General features: G+C 32.9%; 2 protein-coding genes and 1 long non-coding RNA gene across 20 annotated transcripts; 1 reads left to right on the top strand and 2 right to left on the bottom strand.

Moving 5' to 3' along the window:
• Positions 1-5,320: 5,320 nt before the first annotated feature.
• LOC111390857 lies at positions 5,321-9,984 on the bottom strand. Of its 4 annotated transcripts, XR_002701988.1 has the most exons (4): positions 9,768-9,984; positions 7,624-7,662; positions 5,805-7,535; positions 5,321-5,734 (listed from the first exon to the last, which is right to left on the bottom strand). XR_002701988.1 is itself a non-coding variant. In XM_023015983.1 (3 exons), the coding sequence occupies exons 2-3, from the start codon at positions 6,156-6,158 to the stop codon at positions 5,522-5,524; spliced, it is 567 nt and encodes a 188-aa protein (XP_022871751.1). In that variant the 5' UTR covers positions 6,159-7,662; positions 9,768-9,984; the 3' UTR covers positions 5,321-5,521. The 4 variants fall into 4 exon arrangements, 3 of the variants coding, with proteins under 3 accessions (XP_022871751.1, XP_022871753.1, XP_022871752.1); XM_023015983.1 differs by having other exon boundaries at positions 5,805-7,662; XM_023015985.1 differs by lacking the exon at positions 9,768-9,984 and having other exon boundaries at positions 7,624-8,055.
• A 23-nt stretch (positions 9,985-10,007) lies between these two features.
• LOC111390856 lies at positions 10,008-10,742 on the top strand. The gene is made up of 2 exons (XR_002701987.1): positions 10,008-10,329; positions 10,408-10,742. It is a non-coding gene; the product is annotated as an uncharacterized LOC111390856 (long non-coding RNA).
• Positions 10,743-12,668: 1,926 nt separating this feature from the next.
• LOC111390842 (aconitate hydratase 1-like) lies at positions 12,669-15,446 on the bottom strand. 15 transcript variants are annotated; one of them, XM_023015968.1, is made up of 5 exons: positions 15,204-15,446; positions 14,855-15,060; positions 14,461-14,565; positions 13,449-13,668; positions 12,669-13,333 (listed from the first exon to the last, which is right to left on the bottom strand). In XM_023015968.1, exons 2-5 carry the CDS (start codon positions 14,855-14,857, stop codon positions 13,275-13,277), a joined length of 387 nt encoding a protein of 128 aa, XP_022871736.1. In that variant the 5' UTR covers positions 14,858-15,060; positions 15,204-15,446; the 3' UTR covers positions 12,669-13,274. The 15 variants fall into 15 exon arrangements, with proteins under 15 accessions (XP_022871736.1, XP_022871740.1, XP_022871734.1 ...); XM_023015972.1 differs by having other exon boundaries at positions 14,461-14,520; positions 15,204-15,445; XM_023015958.1 differs by having other exon boundaries at positions 12,674-13,197; positions 13,449-13,642; positions 14,460-14,565; positions 15,204-15,428.
• Between the last annotated feature and the right edge of the window lie 856 nt (positions 15,447-16,302).

Below are 16,302 nucleotides of genomic sequence, written 5' to 3'. Positions count from 1 at the left end.
ATGTCAACTCAATTCAGAAGAATTAATTGCCCGTCCAGTCTAGACAAAGCTGATTAACGCCTAAGAGCGGACGCCTCACACCGTCAAATGCATACACGTGTCCCACATCTAACGATGCTCTACGTCTATAAATACCCAAGGTTTGGCAAGAGAGAAAGGTAATGAAGCTCTCACATCTTAGCTCTCCATATTAAGAAATACATATTCTCCTCCCAACTCTCTTGCATAACTTGAGTACTGTTCCGATCACCCAACACTGATTTAACCGTCGGAGTGTATGACGCGGGCACCACCACCGCTAGTTTCGACCGTGTGCTTCTGATCGTGCATTGTTGTGCGCAGGGAAGATTATGTGGAGTAGCTATCCGTTGGCCATGTAGAGGGTCCAATTCATGAGGTCAACAATCTCCATCCACATCGAATATACCATTTCCAACAAAATCCTCAAGAATTTCTTTAAAAGGTTTGTCTTTTAGGAAGTTGTAAAAGTTTTCTTTTTTCAAAATATATTATATATTTTTAGGGTTTGCTGTTGAACTGGACTTAAATGACGAACTGATTCCCTTTCTTAGTCACCACACTTGGCCTTAAGCCATTCCTGATTGTGTGTTCGGATGCCCTGATTGTGTCCTGGAACATAAACGACCATTTTACGCCTACCACCAATATAGCTTTCCTCAGTAATTCCTGGTGACCCTCCAAACTTGTGCTTTCGGAATTGCCCTACTTTAAAGCTCGGACCAATGAACAAACTGGTTTGGTCAAACAACAATAATTGAAAACAAACGCCATTGAGATGACGATTGATTTTGCCATGAAACTTAGACAATTAAAGCATCAATGATCAATGTCAGGAGCAGAGCCAGAAATTTTGTTCAGTGCGGGCAAAATTTAATCAAGGTCGAACTTTTCGGTTATGAATTTAATGATATTTCGACAATGCTAAAAATAACATAACGACAACACTAATAAGATAATCATCTTCTTCCTTATTCTAGAATCTGTAGTAAGTTATGCAACATCAAAATCCATTTTATTCAATATCTTCGCATCAATATTTTCTACGAAATGTTTTCTTTTAAAGAATCTCTACATTGACACTTCACACTAAAATAAACCACAAGTGACAATTAAGTACTAATTGATAAGTAAAGAACTACTAATTTTTACAAATTGGTAGAACACCATAAAATCATTACTAATTGTTTAATTAATTGACAAAAATCAAAATTCGAGAATCCATCACAAATATTATCGATATTCAACATTCACATAATCAAAATCCTTAGTATTAAACAGAAAAATCACATGATGGAGAAAATTTTTGTTGCAAATTTGAGGGTCCAAGAAAATGTAAGTTTTAGGAAAGAAATGAACTTTGAAAATATTTCAAAACAAGGGCGATTTAAAGAAAAATTTTAATTTCTTGTTGAGGGAAAAGAGTCGGAAAATGTCATCGTGCACTTGGAGTTGGGGTAAATTAGTGTATGGGCTGGACTATAAATAAATGGACGGTTTCCATCCATTTTGATTTCGGGTGCGGATTTTTGAAAGATTTGGTACCTCCTGTGGCACAAATAAAAGGTTTGGGCAAAGTCTGCTAATAAACGAAATGTTTGGTATCTCAGCTGCAATTTTCCCTAAAACTAATATCACATTAGCTAATTAAAACAAATACTCGACCTTCTTTTATTTAAAGTGAATTGACAAATATGGTACAATGCACTTAAATATTCAATCCTATTTAAACGTAGAATTAGTTCAAGACTAATTGAGACCTTATTTTGCTAATAGTCCGTCCCATAGTGCCCAAGTAAGCAAAAAAAAAAAAAAAAAATACTAAAATGCCACAACTAGAAGACCAAATGAAAGGTTCGAATAAACTAAGCGAGCAAGTAAATAAATTATCAAGCTATGGCTTTTTTTTCTTTTTTTTTTTTCTCTCTCACTGATACATAGAAAAAACAATTTTCCATAGATTTTTTTAATTTAAATTAAATTTTTTTTTAGTATAATCTGCAATTAAGCGAAAGGTTTGGGGACTGAAACATCAAATTTCCCTAGTTAAACTGAACATTCATGTTGAGATAGTAAATAAATATCTTGGAGCCCATTCTCACATAATCACATTCGTTACAATCGGATGAAAGAAACTAATATCCTCATGCCATTGTGAATCTTGAAGCTTTTGTTCACAAATTCTAATTCGTTGAAATTTTGGCCGCAAAAATAAGTTAATTCGATTATCTTTGAGTTAATTTATCTCAATTAATTTGTGCGGTTTCTACAGCTTCTTAATTTAACATCATAATCTGTTGATCTGGGGTGAACTACTTATTTTTGCTATCTTTGATCTGGACCCCAAGTTTGTTGATTACTTATTGATCTTTTGATTAATTGTATATTGTCTAGTGTTGTAAAACACATTTAGGGCATGTTCGGTTGCATAGAGCATTCTCTTGGGTGCGGCACCGATTTTTATTTTTATGTGTTTTCTTGACCTAGTTTCCATCTTTTGCCAACTTCTAGGGTTAGACTCGTGTACTATAAATATAGGTCTCATCTTTCAGTTTAGCAGAAGTCTTATTGCTGTGTCGTTGTAATTCTCTCCATATTGTCGAATAATAATACATCTTACTTTTGCGTTTAACTCTCTTTTCTTCTTTACTTTAAACCTTGATATAAATTGTTATATTGTTGCAATCCTTATTACTTCATATTGCTCCATTAATTTCATTCTTTACAACCTGTCGGGATCAACAATATATATTAATAAAATATTTGAGAATGATACCTTTCCTTTCTATTAGAACAACTCGGACATAACTAGCTCAAAATTACTCTTTCTTGAACATAAATTATATTATTTAACACGAATTACAAAAAAAGTATAATATTTGTCAACTTTAAAAATACTTAAATATTCAATCCAAATAGCTTACTGATAAATTATAAAGTGTACGTAAGCAAATAATCATTTATGCAAATAAGCGAGTCGAGTTTACCACTCCAACCTTTGGACTTTTAGTGTAACGACGAATCTAGACATTTTTATTTACTAAATGATAAGTTTAGGTCCACATAGTAAGAAAAATGCAGGGTGTTATAGTAGGTCTCTAATGAAAAAAGATGTAACTATATCAAAGATAATTAACTTGGATAGATCATAGGTTGTGAAAGATGTAATGATAACACTTATTATTATTGTCGTAATTGATTTTGATCATATAATTTTATGCAATTTAATACCGTGATGATGGCCAACACTTGTTATTTTGGAAGCAATATCTAACATATCCACCTTAGAGCTATGATGTGGTTAGCCTTAATTAAAGCATTCAAACTTTACCATTTATTTCAAATTCATATATAAATTTTATTTATTTCAAAATTATTCATAACCACAAAATGTTGATTTTTATCAAATACAAAAATGAATATTCGTCAATCAAATATAACGGACCAATTCATGTGACAAATAACACACCTACGGGACTTTTAATTTTATTTGCATTATAATTTTGTCTATAGAATTAATTATTGAATTATAATAAAGTTGATGTTATATGTATTAGGGATGAATATAGTGATTTTTTAAAATTCTGAAATTATATTAGGGATGTATTTACTATTTAGAGTGGGATTAATATATAAAATTTGTGGGGATATATAATTTTTAAATAAATAATTTAATAAATACAATATTGGAATGTGACGTGGACGACAATAGTAATTTTTTTAAAATTTAATATTATAATAGGGATGAATATAGAGTGAGATGAATAAATAATAACTACCCCAAATTTAATCTTTATCTTGACCAATCAAAATAGGAGGCAAATTTCTTCAATTTTTAGAATGCATGTAAAATATAATAATTATTTATATGAATGAATAATCTATTAAGCATGCATCCATCCCTATCATCATGAGAGTTATTAAATGATATAATCTCACAGCCAACCAATAATGTAGAAGCAATTATGTTCAATTAGGGTTTGTCCATTGGAGCAAAACGCACAATGCACTTTTTACTGTGTGTTTCGACATTGTGACTACCGATATATAGAAAATTATTATAAAAGACTTATTTATAGCACACATATGCCTGTAACTCAGAACCATTTTTGCATAACTCAAATCCTAACTTGGAGATTTGATTAGATCTATATAATTCAAACTTCAGTAATTAAATATAGTCCATTTAACTATGGACTGTTGGTCTAATTGTTAGTCTCTATTCATTTTACTAAAGGCGTGAGATTGCACTTTTTAATTATATAAAATGACATAAGCTTACATAATATCATAATGTTATCCAATGATCCAGTCATCATGTATTCGATAATTATAATCAAGCTAAAATGATCATTTTGTCCTTCCAAATATTTTAATTACTCAAGTTTACATTTACTTTAATAGTTTATATGAAGTCCAAATTCAAATCATTTGAAAGAAAAAATTAGAAAGATTTATTTGACCCATTTTTCAGGATGATGGTTTGCTAACACAAAGCAATTATCTTTAACTAGATCTTTCAAAATAATTTGGAATTAAGAGAGCCAATTTTAATAAAAACAAAAACATTCTTAAAGTCTATATTTCTTTATACATAGTAACGTACATTTGAAATGGAAATTACCTCAGAGCTTTGATGACTTGTAGGGATGTCAATTTGAGCCCCACAGTTAGTGTGGGGATGGAGAGGAGTCAAAATTTGTTTAGAAACACTTTAGTCCAACTTTTTTGTGTCCAAACCTATTAGCTGAGTTCCCATTGTACTCAAATAAAGAAGTAAAAATTAAATAAAATATATATAATTGGGGTACTAAACAATGTAGATGTCCTGTCCTGTTGCCTTCCCGACCCACTTGGTTAATTTTCTGAAAATACGCGTTATTGTTCTTTTGTGTGTCCTTACCTCGTGTTTAAGTTTTCCATATTTTTGCTGACTCCTGTTTATGAGACTAGAATCAAATGCTACGTATGACAAGTCAAATCCAAATTATACTCTATCCTTTGTGCACACAAATGAAATGGAGTTAGGCAGACGTCACTTTAAACTAGCTGGTCAGCATAATCCTTTTTGTTCTTCCATATACTTTCTATTGCCACTGCCACCTGCAACCCCACCATCGGGTGACCTCCATTGTAATTCATTTAAAATGGAAATATAATACTCGCGTATACTTCTTTTCTACTGCATCCTCATTTTTCCATAATGTCTCCCCACATGACCCTTTCAAATTCCTTCATTTTTTCACTTTCCTTTATGGACATTACAAGAAATCTATCTGCCAAACATCAGTAATGCTAGGAGTTGAGTAAAACTCTTCAGTCAATATTCAGGGGAAAAAAAATACTTTGCCCAAAAAACATGCCATATATGTATGTTCTTGATCGTTACGGAATATTTGAAATGTAGTCGTTCTAATTTCCTATAGATTTTTGTAATCAAACATGCACTCTGAACATTTACTGAATCCTTCAATTTTTTCTTTGAATGTTAGAATATATGGAGCTATGCCTTGCAGTCCAGAAAATACCATCTTTTCAGCATCTTCCCATGCCTTAGAAAGTACTCTATCAGCAGAATATCATGCGGTTTATCACTGAATATGGAAAATTCAATCCTCCTAAGGTGTTCTACCAAACACGATGACACGGTGTCTGGCGAACGATATAGAGCTACATCCCATGCTGGAGTAGATGCCCGAGTGCTTAAGTAAGCATGCTGTTGAAGAAAAAATTAGTATGTTAAAAAATTTACCATTTGTTTGCTAATCTAAAAAATGATAGCTCACTGAATGAATGATCAGCTCTTTAAGTTGGGAAGCACTTCCAAGGATGCCCCGCACTATTATGGAATCAGCAATCGCCAACTCCAAAGTCGTCACATATTCTAACACAGAATTCAATAGACTTGAGTACGTAGCCTTCGTGAAAATAAAAGAGAGTGAGAAAAATATACTAACATAACTAATTTTATTATTAGAATATGAGTTTTCAGCATTCGATTTTATTAATATAGCATCTTCTGACAAAGAAAAAGACTTCACACCGCTGAAGCTGTCAATAAAATTGCAAACTGTCTCTCGATCTTGCATATTCTCTACAATAAAAATTTGCACTCTGAAAAGAAACTTAAATTTCTTCATCAAGTTGAACTCAAGGGATTTTACCTAGGTAATTTAAAATTTCTACTTTCGGCGCATTAATAGAAAGTTTAATGTCTGACATAACCAGATTTGAAAATAATCTTTTTAAGGTTTTATATGGCAATATCAAAAACTTTTATGTGTCCCAATGAACCAGATAATAATTCCTCCACAAATTTACAACCTGTGAAGAATCATCTCATTGAATCACTATCAACAGCACTTGAGATGCTGAAACATAAATGACATATTGTTTTTTATGTCCCCAACGTTGTATCCTTACTTAATCTAAAGGTGTTCCACTCTGTAAAATTAATGAGCTTATAATCTTAGGTCGGAACAAGTTAATAGGATCTCCTTTTCTACGTCCTCATGTCCCTCCGTGTAGCGACATGGGGGCCAAAAAAGGAAAGAAAGGGATGGGATTCCTCTCACTTTTGGCATAGCGAGCCCCCAATGGGAGGCTCGCACGACTGGCTATTAGTTCAATGGTAGAACTCGAAGGTCTCTTATCCTTTAACTTAGAATGAACTATTCTTTGCATTTCAAAAGAATCCTTTATTTCAGGCTCAAGAAAAAAAAGGATTCCTTGATATGCATTAAATCTACAGAGTGAAACCATTTCAAATTAAGTAAGGATACAACTTCGAGGACATCAAAAACAATGTCTTCTAAATTTCAACACTTCAAGTGCTGTTGATAATGATTTAATGAGACGGTTCTTCGCAGGTTGTAAATCTCTGGAAGAGTTGTCCTTATCTAATTCACTGGAACACATTTTCCTTATCTGGTTCATTGAGACACATAAAAGTTTTTTATATTACCATGCAAAACCTTAAAAAAAAAAAAAAAAAATTCAAATTTGGTTATGATGATATGTTAGACACTAAGCTTTCCATTGATGCGCCGAAACTAAAAATTTTTAATTACTTAAGTAAGTCGCTTGAGTTCAGTTTGATGAAGAAACTTAAGTTTCTTGTTAGAGTGCAAATTCTTATTGTAGAGAATGTGCAAAATCGGGAGACAGTGTGCAATTTTATCGACAACTTCAATGGTCTGTGGTCTCTCTCTTTGTCGGAAAATGCTATACTCGTAAAATCTAACACTGGAAACTCACATTCTAATAATAGAACTAGTTATGTTAGTATACTTTTTTCACTCTCTCTTATTTTCACGAAGGTTACGTACCTAAGTTCATTGAATTTCGTGTTAGAATATGTAACGACTTAGGAGGGGAAGATTTATCCATCTCCTGGATCAAGTGCAGAGTGCAACAGCTGACTTAGTGTCAAGTTTTGACAATACAAGGAGAATGATCTCATCAGGTAGTGAAGTTATTTTAGCAGGAATAAATTCGGGTGCCCTCGATTTCGAGTCCTACAGTAATTAATATATACACAGGCCATTAGTCAAAAAAGAAAACAGGGGCTATTAAGAAATGCCAGGAAAAGAACGAAGGTCTCACAATATGAAGCTGACATTGGTGCTCCATTCCATCCCTCCCCTGGACAATAAGAGACTGATCAACTTACTTTTGCTTCAAAGTAAAACAACAGAAGCACAATTGGACAACTCAACAGTTTAAGTTTTACTTATAACATAAATTATAGATGTATTAGTATGTAATTGAATCCATATCTATCTTTGAATCTGCATGCAGCATGCCTAACTTACTAAGATGCAAAAATTAAATAATAGATTCATCTAACTATTCATCCTGCAATTCAATCATCCTACCAGAAATTTAAGTGAAAATTGCCAGAAACTTTGCAATTAACCACGATCTGACAATTAGCACATCACCAACCAAGTTAATTATGTAAATTGAACAATTAAACATTACTAAGCATCCTCCAGAGTTTGAGTATGTTTTACACCACTGGACAACATAAAATTTAATGAAAAGATCAACCATACACGTAACCAACAAACTTGAGGACAATTAAGAAGGTGTAGAAACCGCACTAATTAATTCAGATAAATTAACTCAAAAGAATGGAATCAACTTACTTTTGCATCAAACGTAAACACACAATGTGTTATTGAATAGGCCTTTGCAATTTTATTTCCTTGTCTATGAAGGAAGGCTTGAATTGGCAATCATAATTAACTATGAGTGGATTGTTTAAACAAACCTTGTCTTATATTGTAAAAAATCTATTTTTGATTAGTGCTTCCTCATTTCAATCAAATATAAAAGATTAAACCACATAAAAATATGGGAACCCACACATGGCATTAGGTCTTGTTGGGGGACATTTATATGATTATACATTTCCCTCCAATTCAAGCTATAGGTGGAATACAGTACATAAACATGTGTATATGTGTGTATGCATGATTGTCTATACACACTCTCTTATCTCTATATGTATACATCGGATGTTAAATGAGACGAGTTGAACCACTTGATTAATCAACATTCGAGCTCGACTCGTGCTAGCCTACGGGACAAGTCAAGGGGGAGGAGGCTTGCTCAACAAAGTGAGGCTTGACTGACCTCACAAGCTCATGCCCTTGGTGGGACAAGCCAAATTGACTCACCATATTATTTTTAAAAAAAAATTATTTTAATGAAATTGCATAGTTTCTCTCAATTTGTTATTGAATTTTATTTTTCCTAGTTTGATGCTTCGTTCTATCCCTCCCCTGGACAATAATAGAATGATCAACTTACTTTTGCTTCAAAGTAAAACAACAGAAGCATAATTGGACACCTCAACAGTTTTAGTTTTACTTATAACATAAATTATAGATGTATTAGTATGTAATTGAATCCATATCTAACTGTGAATCTGCATGCAGCATGCCTAACTTACAACGATGCAAAAATTAAATAATAGATTCATCTAACTATTCGTCCTGCAATTCAATCATCCTTCCAGAAATTTAAGTGAAAATTGACTGAAACTTTGCAATTAACCACGATCTGACAATTAGCACATCACCAACCAAGTTAATTATGTAAATCGAACAATTAAACATTACTAAACATCCTCCATAGTTTGAGTATGTTTTACACCACTGGACAATATACGATTTAATCAAAAGATCAACCAAATACGTAATCAACAAACTTGAGGACGATTAAGAAGGTGTAGAAACCGCAGTAATTAATTCAGATAAATTAACTCAAAAGAATGGAATCAACTTACTTTTGTGTCAAAATCCAATTGAATTAGAATTTGTGAACAGAAGCTTCTCAATGGCGAGAGGATGTTAATTTCTTTCAAATGATTATAATGATGTGAGAATGTGCGCCAAGATATTTATGTAAATATTCAGTTTAATTAGGGAAAATTGCAGTGCAGTCCCAAACGTTTCACTTAATTACAGAAATAATATTCAAACAGAAATAAATAAATCCAGTGACTTTGAAATCCACATGAACGCCGAGCAAAGAAACGATGGATTGAACAAGAAGTATGCATACAGATACACACCAATTCATCCAACCAATACAAAAGTTTTATTCACATTTCTTGATTAACGAACAAGAATTAAGAACCGAATTTATCCTAAAATCTGCAAATATATTCACGCTCATACGGTGCTTTTGAAAAATTCTGCAAATAAATAGAAAGAAAAGTGATCAAATCAATTAATTACCTGATTAAACAACAAAGAATCATACAGGAGCTTGATTATTCTTCTTCCGCTATGGTTCGTTTCTAGAGAAAAACAGAGTGTTCGAGAGAGAGAGAGAGAGAGAGAGCCGGGGATGAAATCAATTAATTACCTGATTAAACAATAAAAAATTATACAGGAGCTTGATTTTTCTTGATAATATTATTCATCTCTAGAGGAAAAGCAGAGAGAGTTAGGGGGAGAGAGAGTGAGAGTGAGAGAGAGAGAATAGGGTTTTTGAAGAAGAAGATGAGACCGGTTTATATAATACGAAGGGGAGGGCAATTTGAGCAGGGCCGGCCTTGGCCATTGCCTTCACCTCAAATTTCAAGGGCCTCATAAGAAAAATGAGCCCAAAAAAAATTTTCCCCAATCCAAAACCCCTTAAATCCCTAAAAAAAAATAATACATGCTTAAAAGACAGGAAATGGACGGTCTTTCTTTTTCTCTCTTCACCAAAAAAATTATCAATTCCCAATATCCCACCCACAATTGCTGCATCTCGATTCTCTTGAAGGTTTCCAAAAATCTCAAAAATCTCAAGGTAATATTTATACTATTGTTCCGTCCTTTTTGGGGAAAATATTTATAATCTAAATTCATTTGTTTTATGTTTTTCAAGATTTTAGGCAAGAATATTGGAATTGGAGTTAGGGGAGAAGGGTCCAGATGAAGAGAACGACCAGCTGTTGAAAGAGAAGGTAGTTTCGATTAAGAAGGTTGTTGCTGAAAAACAATAGCTGAGGATTTTTCTCTATATTGGAGTATTGGAGAACGATTTGGCAGAATATAGGCCATAATTTTTTGCTTTTTGGTGTTCAATATTTGGCTACAGTAGAGTGATTATTTTGATTTTGAGTTGTTGAAGTAAAATCTAAAACGTGGGTTCTTGGTTTTTGAGTGGTTTTGGACATGGCCAAGATACCAGCTATTGAAAGAGAAGGTAGTTACGGTTGATTTATTGTATTAATTATTTTATTTTATTTTTGGTAGACCTAGGATGATAGTTTTTGAAGCAATGATCCATTTGCTAAATCTCAATTGATCTACATTTATTATTGGAGTTATAAACAACGAAATGGAAGGTGATTAATTAATTACAACTTGTTACAAAAATAGTTTGTATCGCGTGAGATCCACTTTCTCCATCTGGTGTTTGTATAATTACTCCACATTGGTGTTTTGCTCATGTTACTTTCTTTTAATTATATTGCATTTGGTGATTGTTTTGACTTATGGTTTTGCAATGGGGTTTTTTTCTCATCCTTTTGAGTTATTTGCTTAATGGGCCTTTTTTTTTTTGTGTGTGTGTCTACATTTTTTTTTTTTTTTGGGTAACTATACATATTTTACATATTACTTTTAATTGCATAAAATTCTCTTTTTAATATAAAAGTGTTAATTATTTAAATATTTAAATCGATTGTACTATATGTACATAATATATTTATATAATGATTTACATACATAAGATGTGGTGAGCTATGATTAAGTAAGAATTTCTTCAATCAAATAAAAAAACTTCTATACTCTTTTTTGAACATCTCATCTGTACATAAATCATTATATAGTTACTTATGTACAAGTAGCATTATTCCATTTAAATATTGTTACACTTGGAGCAAAAAATTATGTTGGAGGGCTTCATAATAAATAGTCGCCTAGTACTTCAAAATTTTTAGGACCAACACTGAATTTGAGAATGTAATTTTCAGTGCCATTTATCTATTGATATATAGATACACAACTGTATATGTAATGTAACAGACTAGAGACATTTCAGATGGTTAAGATGGTTTGAGCGGGAAAATACACTCACGTGCACCTTGCTGATTATCTTGCTGACATTTATGCCTGTTAATGTTGATATATTTATGAAAATGGCATTAAAGAGAAGAAGTTTCCGACCTTGTAAAGCTAAGTTGAGAGTTCAATCTTGTTATACCTCGATCGTTGTGTGATACCTCTTTTAGATCATAGCTTCTTATCCTCCTTGTAATTGAAAAACCTGCTTTCATTCAAGAGCTGGCACATTAGTACTTAAGCAAAATAGCTAACGGAAATCTGCTTGTAAGTACTTCTATTTCTTTTCCTTTTTAAAACTGTGTGATCAAACAAAGCAATGTATTTAACTCTTAGGTATGGCAACAAACGGAGCGGGATTAAAATATCCTCATTTCCCACCCCTTTCCCATTTACTTAAAATAATCTCAGTTGGGTCTTGACCATCTTCTCCATTGTCGTCCTAGTTTTCCAACTAACCAGAATGGGGCGATGCAACACAAAAGTTGAACATTTTGTCATCCTTGTTAAATTTAAAATGGATCTTGCATTAAATATGTAAAGTTGGCCATGTTCAGACTATTCGAACTACGAGATAGAGGTCTTAGAGCCAAGGACAAGACATTCAATCCAGTGTACAATTCATTTCCACCAATGCAAACACCAAGTCCTTGTTTCGTGCAGATTAAATCTCGCAGGGGGCCTCAGGCCCTACTTAGTTGACTGACAATGACAAAAGCTTGCGAAACTAAGAAGCACCTTTTTCTTTTTGAATAACCCATTCTCATTATCTTTCATACGTCAAGTAGGCACTCCCTAACCGGTCGCCTTAGTAGCGTTGACAAAGAAGAACTTGAACGTTGCAAAGAACTTTTTGCTTTTTGCAACGTTTTTTACTTATTGCCTTTACATGTTTTTGTATCATTCGCTGACCGCTTTGAATGTTGTAAATAACATTTTTTGACTGTTGTAAATAACATTTTTGTAACGTTTTTTGAACGTTGCGAATAACTTTTTTTACAACATTTTCTGACAACTATCGTAAGCTTTTTTTTTTTTTTTGCATTAATTTATGCATGTTGACTAGCAAAATCAAAGATAAATCCTAATAAACAAATATTGGAATTGCATAAAAACAAATTTTTGAATCATACACAAAAACATTAAATGTGATACAATACCACCTAAAAAGGGTGCACAATTTTGCAAATACAATTCACAAAGACATCTCAAAAAATGAAAGGTGATTGAACAATTGTGACAGCTTCCATGCTCAATCTATGCGGATCAGCATTTGTTCAATAGGTCAGTTCAATAGCACGACATTCATGCACCTCCTTTCGGTATGTACCTGGGGGATACCAACCTTCATTTGACACTGAATCCACAAAAGGCACAGAGACATCTCCACCTCCAAACTGGAAGCTTTCTTGGGAGGCATCTCCAGGAGGTGCCAATTCAACATCTTCCTCGTCGACCCAGTCTCCAAAATCTTTACTGCCTTCTCGTAAATCTCATTATTATCATGACTGCAGTTCTCAATTTTTTCCAGGCCCTCACCATCATCAATCATCTGAGCGTAAAGGTTGACATCTCCTGTATGTCCCAAATTCTTCTCAGCTTCCCCTACCTTCAAAATTTTTTCGACAGGACATGTTAATGAAAGAAAAACCTGTGAACAAATAGGCACTCGGAGCAATACAATAATCAAACCCTTTTACGAACACTGTACAATAATACATTGTGGACTCCCCAACCAGCAACTCCTAAATAGTATCACAATATTGGCATCAGGTGGAAAATAAATGAGGAAATAAGAGCCCAAAAGAAATTGGTTTATTTTATATATAAGTTATTACATAAATAAGATGAAATATATACCAGAACCTGGAGGAACAACAAGCATATTGTGAAAAGCATTAGATCTCCACTTAAGAAACGCAAATCTCTCCTTGTTCCTCTGGAACTCAAGCTCCATATTTGCTTGGACAGCATTTTCTAATCTAGCAACATCGACTTGAACTGAGTGGTCAATGACCAGATCAAGAGGAACCCGCAAGCCCACGCCATGGTTGTCGAAATTAGAAACAGAAAGATAAGTCTAAACAATAAGAGCAGAGCAAATGCATTAAGATGATATCCAGCAAATTGGTAAACTAAAGACCCAGAAGAAACTAAGTAGCAAGTTTCACTTTACAACTATGAAGACACCTTTTTATGCAGCACAATTGAAAAGAAAGTGACTCGAAGAAAACATAAAAAATGCTTAGATATTGAAAATTGATTGAACCAACTCCTAATTCTGTCTTATCCTAAACAAATTCAGTTTTTTGGACACAGAATCCGAATCCAACATGTAAGTTCAGCACCAATATGACGGATGTCTAATTCTACTGTTGGATGGACCTTGCAATGTTTTGTTTACTAGAAGATAACCATTTAAATGCAAAAATTTTCTACTCTAGCAATAGTTTAAGCGTTATTCAAAAAATAGTAAAGCGATGAAAAGTTAGACTACTGGGATATAGAAACAGAAGACTGTGAATCAGAAAGGTAAGCTGGAAAAGCAATAGTTAGCCGAGAATCAACAAACTGAAATATGTTAGATTGAGAGTAAATCAGCTACCGTGAGCTGTCGCAGATGGCAGCCGTTAAACAATAAGCAATGATAGAAGAAGAGATTGAGGAAAAGTTCTTCCAGAAAAAGATTAAGGAAAAGTTCTTCCAGAAGTTTTCCACAAGTCATCACCAATTGACCAACTTGGAATTTTTTATTTACCATATTCAACAAAATGAACTGGAAGTATACAAGGGAATCAAACGAGAAATACAGGCTTGACAAGGCAAGTTTTAGATTTTAAAGTGACATGTCAGTCATCTATTATTTACTTACTTTATCTCCCTCTTTAACCTCGCCAATGGCATCATTTTGACCGTTTATCAAACACTTTCCCTGCATATTATTCTCCAACCAAATTTTCAATACGTCCAGAATCCTCTTGCAAATAAACAACCAATATTTAGTTAAAACCATAAGAATTCTTCAACAGGCAATATTGTACCACGAGAATCATAACATAGACAACTTAAAATTAACAAATGTAAACTTAGACAATGCAGGAAAATAAAACAGAAATCGAACAATTTAACATCCACTATTGGATGAACATACATAAGAGGAGCCCATTAAACAAAATTCATCTACATGAACAATAAAGATACAAAAAGCGCAAATATAATAATATAATCCACATTTATATATTCTAAGAGATGAAAGAGTAATATACCATCAGCGGTCATGGCGAAAATAGATAAACTTCTTCTGCTCTGCTTGTATTGTAAATTCAACAGATTTGGGGTTGAGCTAAGTCTCATACTTCCAAAGAAATCAGAAATTGAAGAGTTAGTTAGAGCTCCAATACTTCGAACAGTATTACTATTTCGACGGCGCCCAGTGAGACAGCACGGCGGCAGCGGCCTCCTCGATGAACCGCTGAAATTGTAGAGTGAAGAAGCAGATGAAATTATCCGAAGTTAAAATTGGGAAAAATTATTAATTAAAAACATAGATACCACATTGGAGAAAATAAAAGCCCTAAAAGAATAGAAACTAGTTCGGTATCTAACAGAGAGTACCTTGGTCGCAATAATGATGGAAAACCTGAAGAGTTCCCACGACTGGGAGAGAGAGAGGGGAGAGCATGGGACGGTGAGAGATTGGAAGGAAGAATTGGTATGCAGGGATAGATTCCGCCGGAGATAGAGACTTAGAAGAACGTGCAAGGTGTGAATGAGAGAAGAGAGTAGGTGGATTTAGGGTTGACGTTATTCTTCTCTTAATTTTGGTATGGGTAAAATTGGGCTAACTGATTTTCGGCTGATTAATAATTAATTGGAAGTGGATTTGAATTGAATGTTGCAAATGTTATGAATGAGCGCGCTTGAGCAACGTTCACCCAAAAGTTGCAAAAGAGTTTGTTACGAAAAGTGTAGATTTTTGCAAGAGGCAATGACCGTTATAAAAAGCGCAAAATATGTAAATTTTTCGCAACATTCAATGAGCACTGCAAAAGAGTTCGTTTTCGCAACGTTGCAAAAAATGTAGGTATTTGTAAGAGACAATGACTGTTGCAAAAAATGCTAAATATGTAAATTTAATGAACGTTGAAAAAAGTAGCATTTACAACGTACATTTAATTTTTTTTTTGTCAAAACTCATTTATCTTAGTCAATGGTGCATGAATGTTGCCTTGCAAATGGCTATTTTTGTTATAATGTTAATTTTAACTCCACACTTCATGAAAATCATAACTTTTCAATCATAAATTTTATTAATTTTTAATAAAATCTAATTTTAATATGCACCACACCAAATAGGGATAAATCTTCAGACTAGGTGGACATAAAACAATTGCAAAAATTTCAAAATATAATTGTTTTAAAATTTAAACTGATTATTTTTCTTTGCTTTTATTTATTATTAATAAATAAAAATTTAATTTAAATTAATTTGTTTAATGTTTTATAATTTAATTAAAATTATATATTTTTCACAAAAAATGATAAAAAGAAGGAAAGAAAAGTTAAAAGAATTCAATTTTCATAGAAAAGAAAGATGAACAATAACAAACAGAAAAAGAAAAATGGAAATAAATATAATCAATAGAAAAAAATATTTTTAATAAAAAATCTAATGTTCATAGAAAGAAAAAGAAAAGATAAATATTGAAGAAAA

The sequence above is a fragment of the Olea europaea genome, unplaced genomic scaffold, assembly GCF_002742605.1.
Source record: "Olea europaea var. sylvestris unplaced genomic scaffold, O_europaea_v1 scaffold722, whole genome shotgun sequence".
NCBI lineage: Eukaryota > Viridiplantae > Streptophyta > Magnoliopsida > Lamiales > Oleaceae > Olea > Olea europaea.
This window is presented reverse-complemented; position numbering and strand designations above follow the sequence as displayed.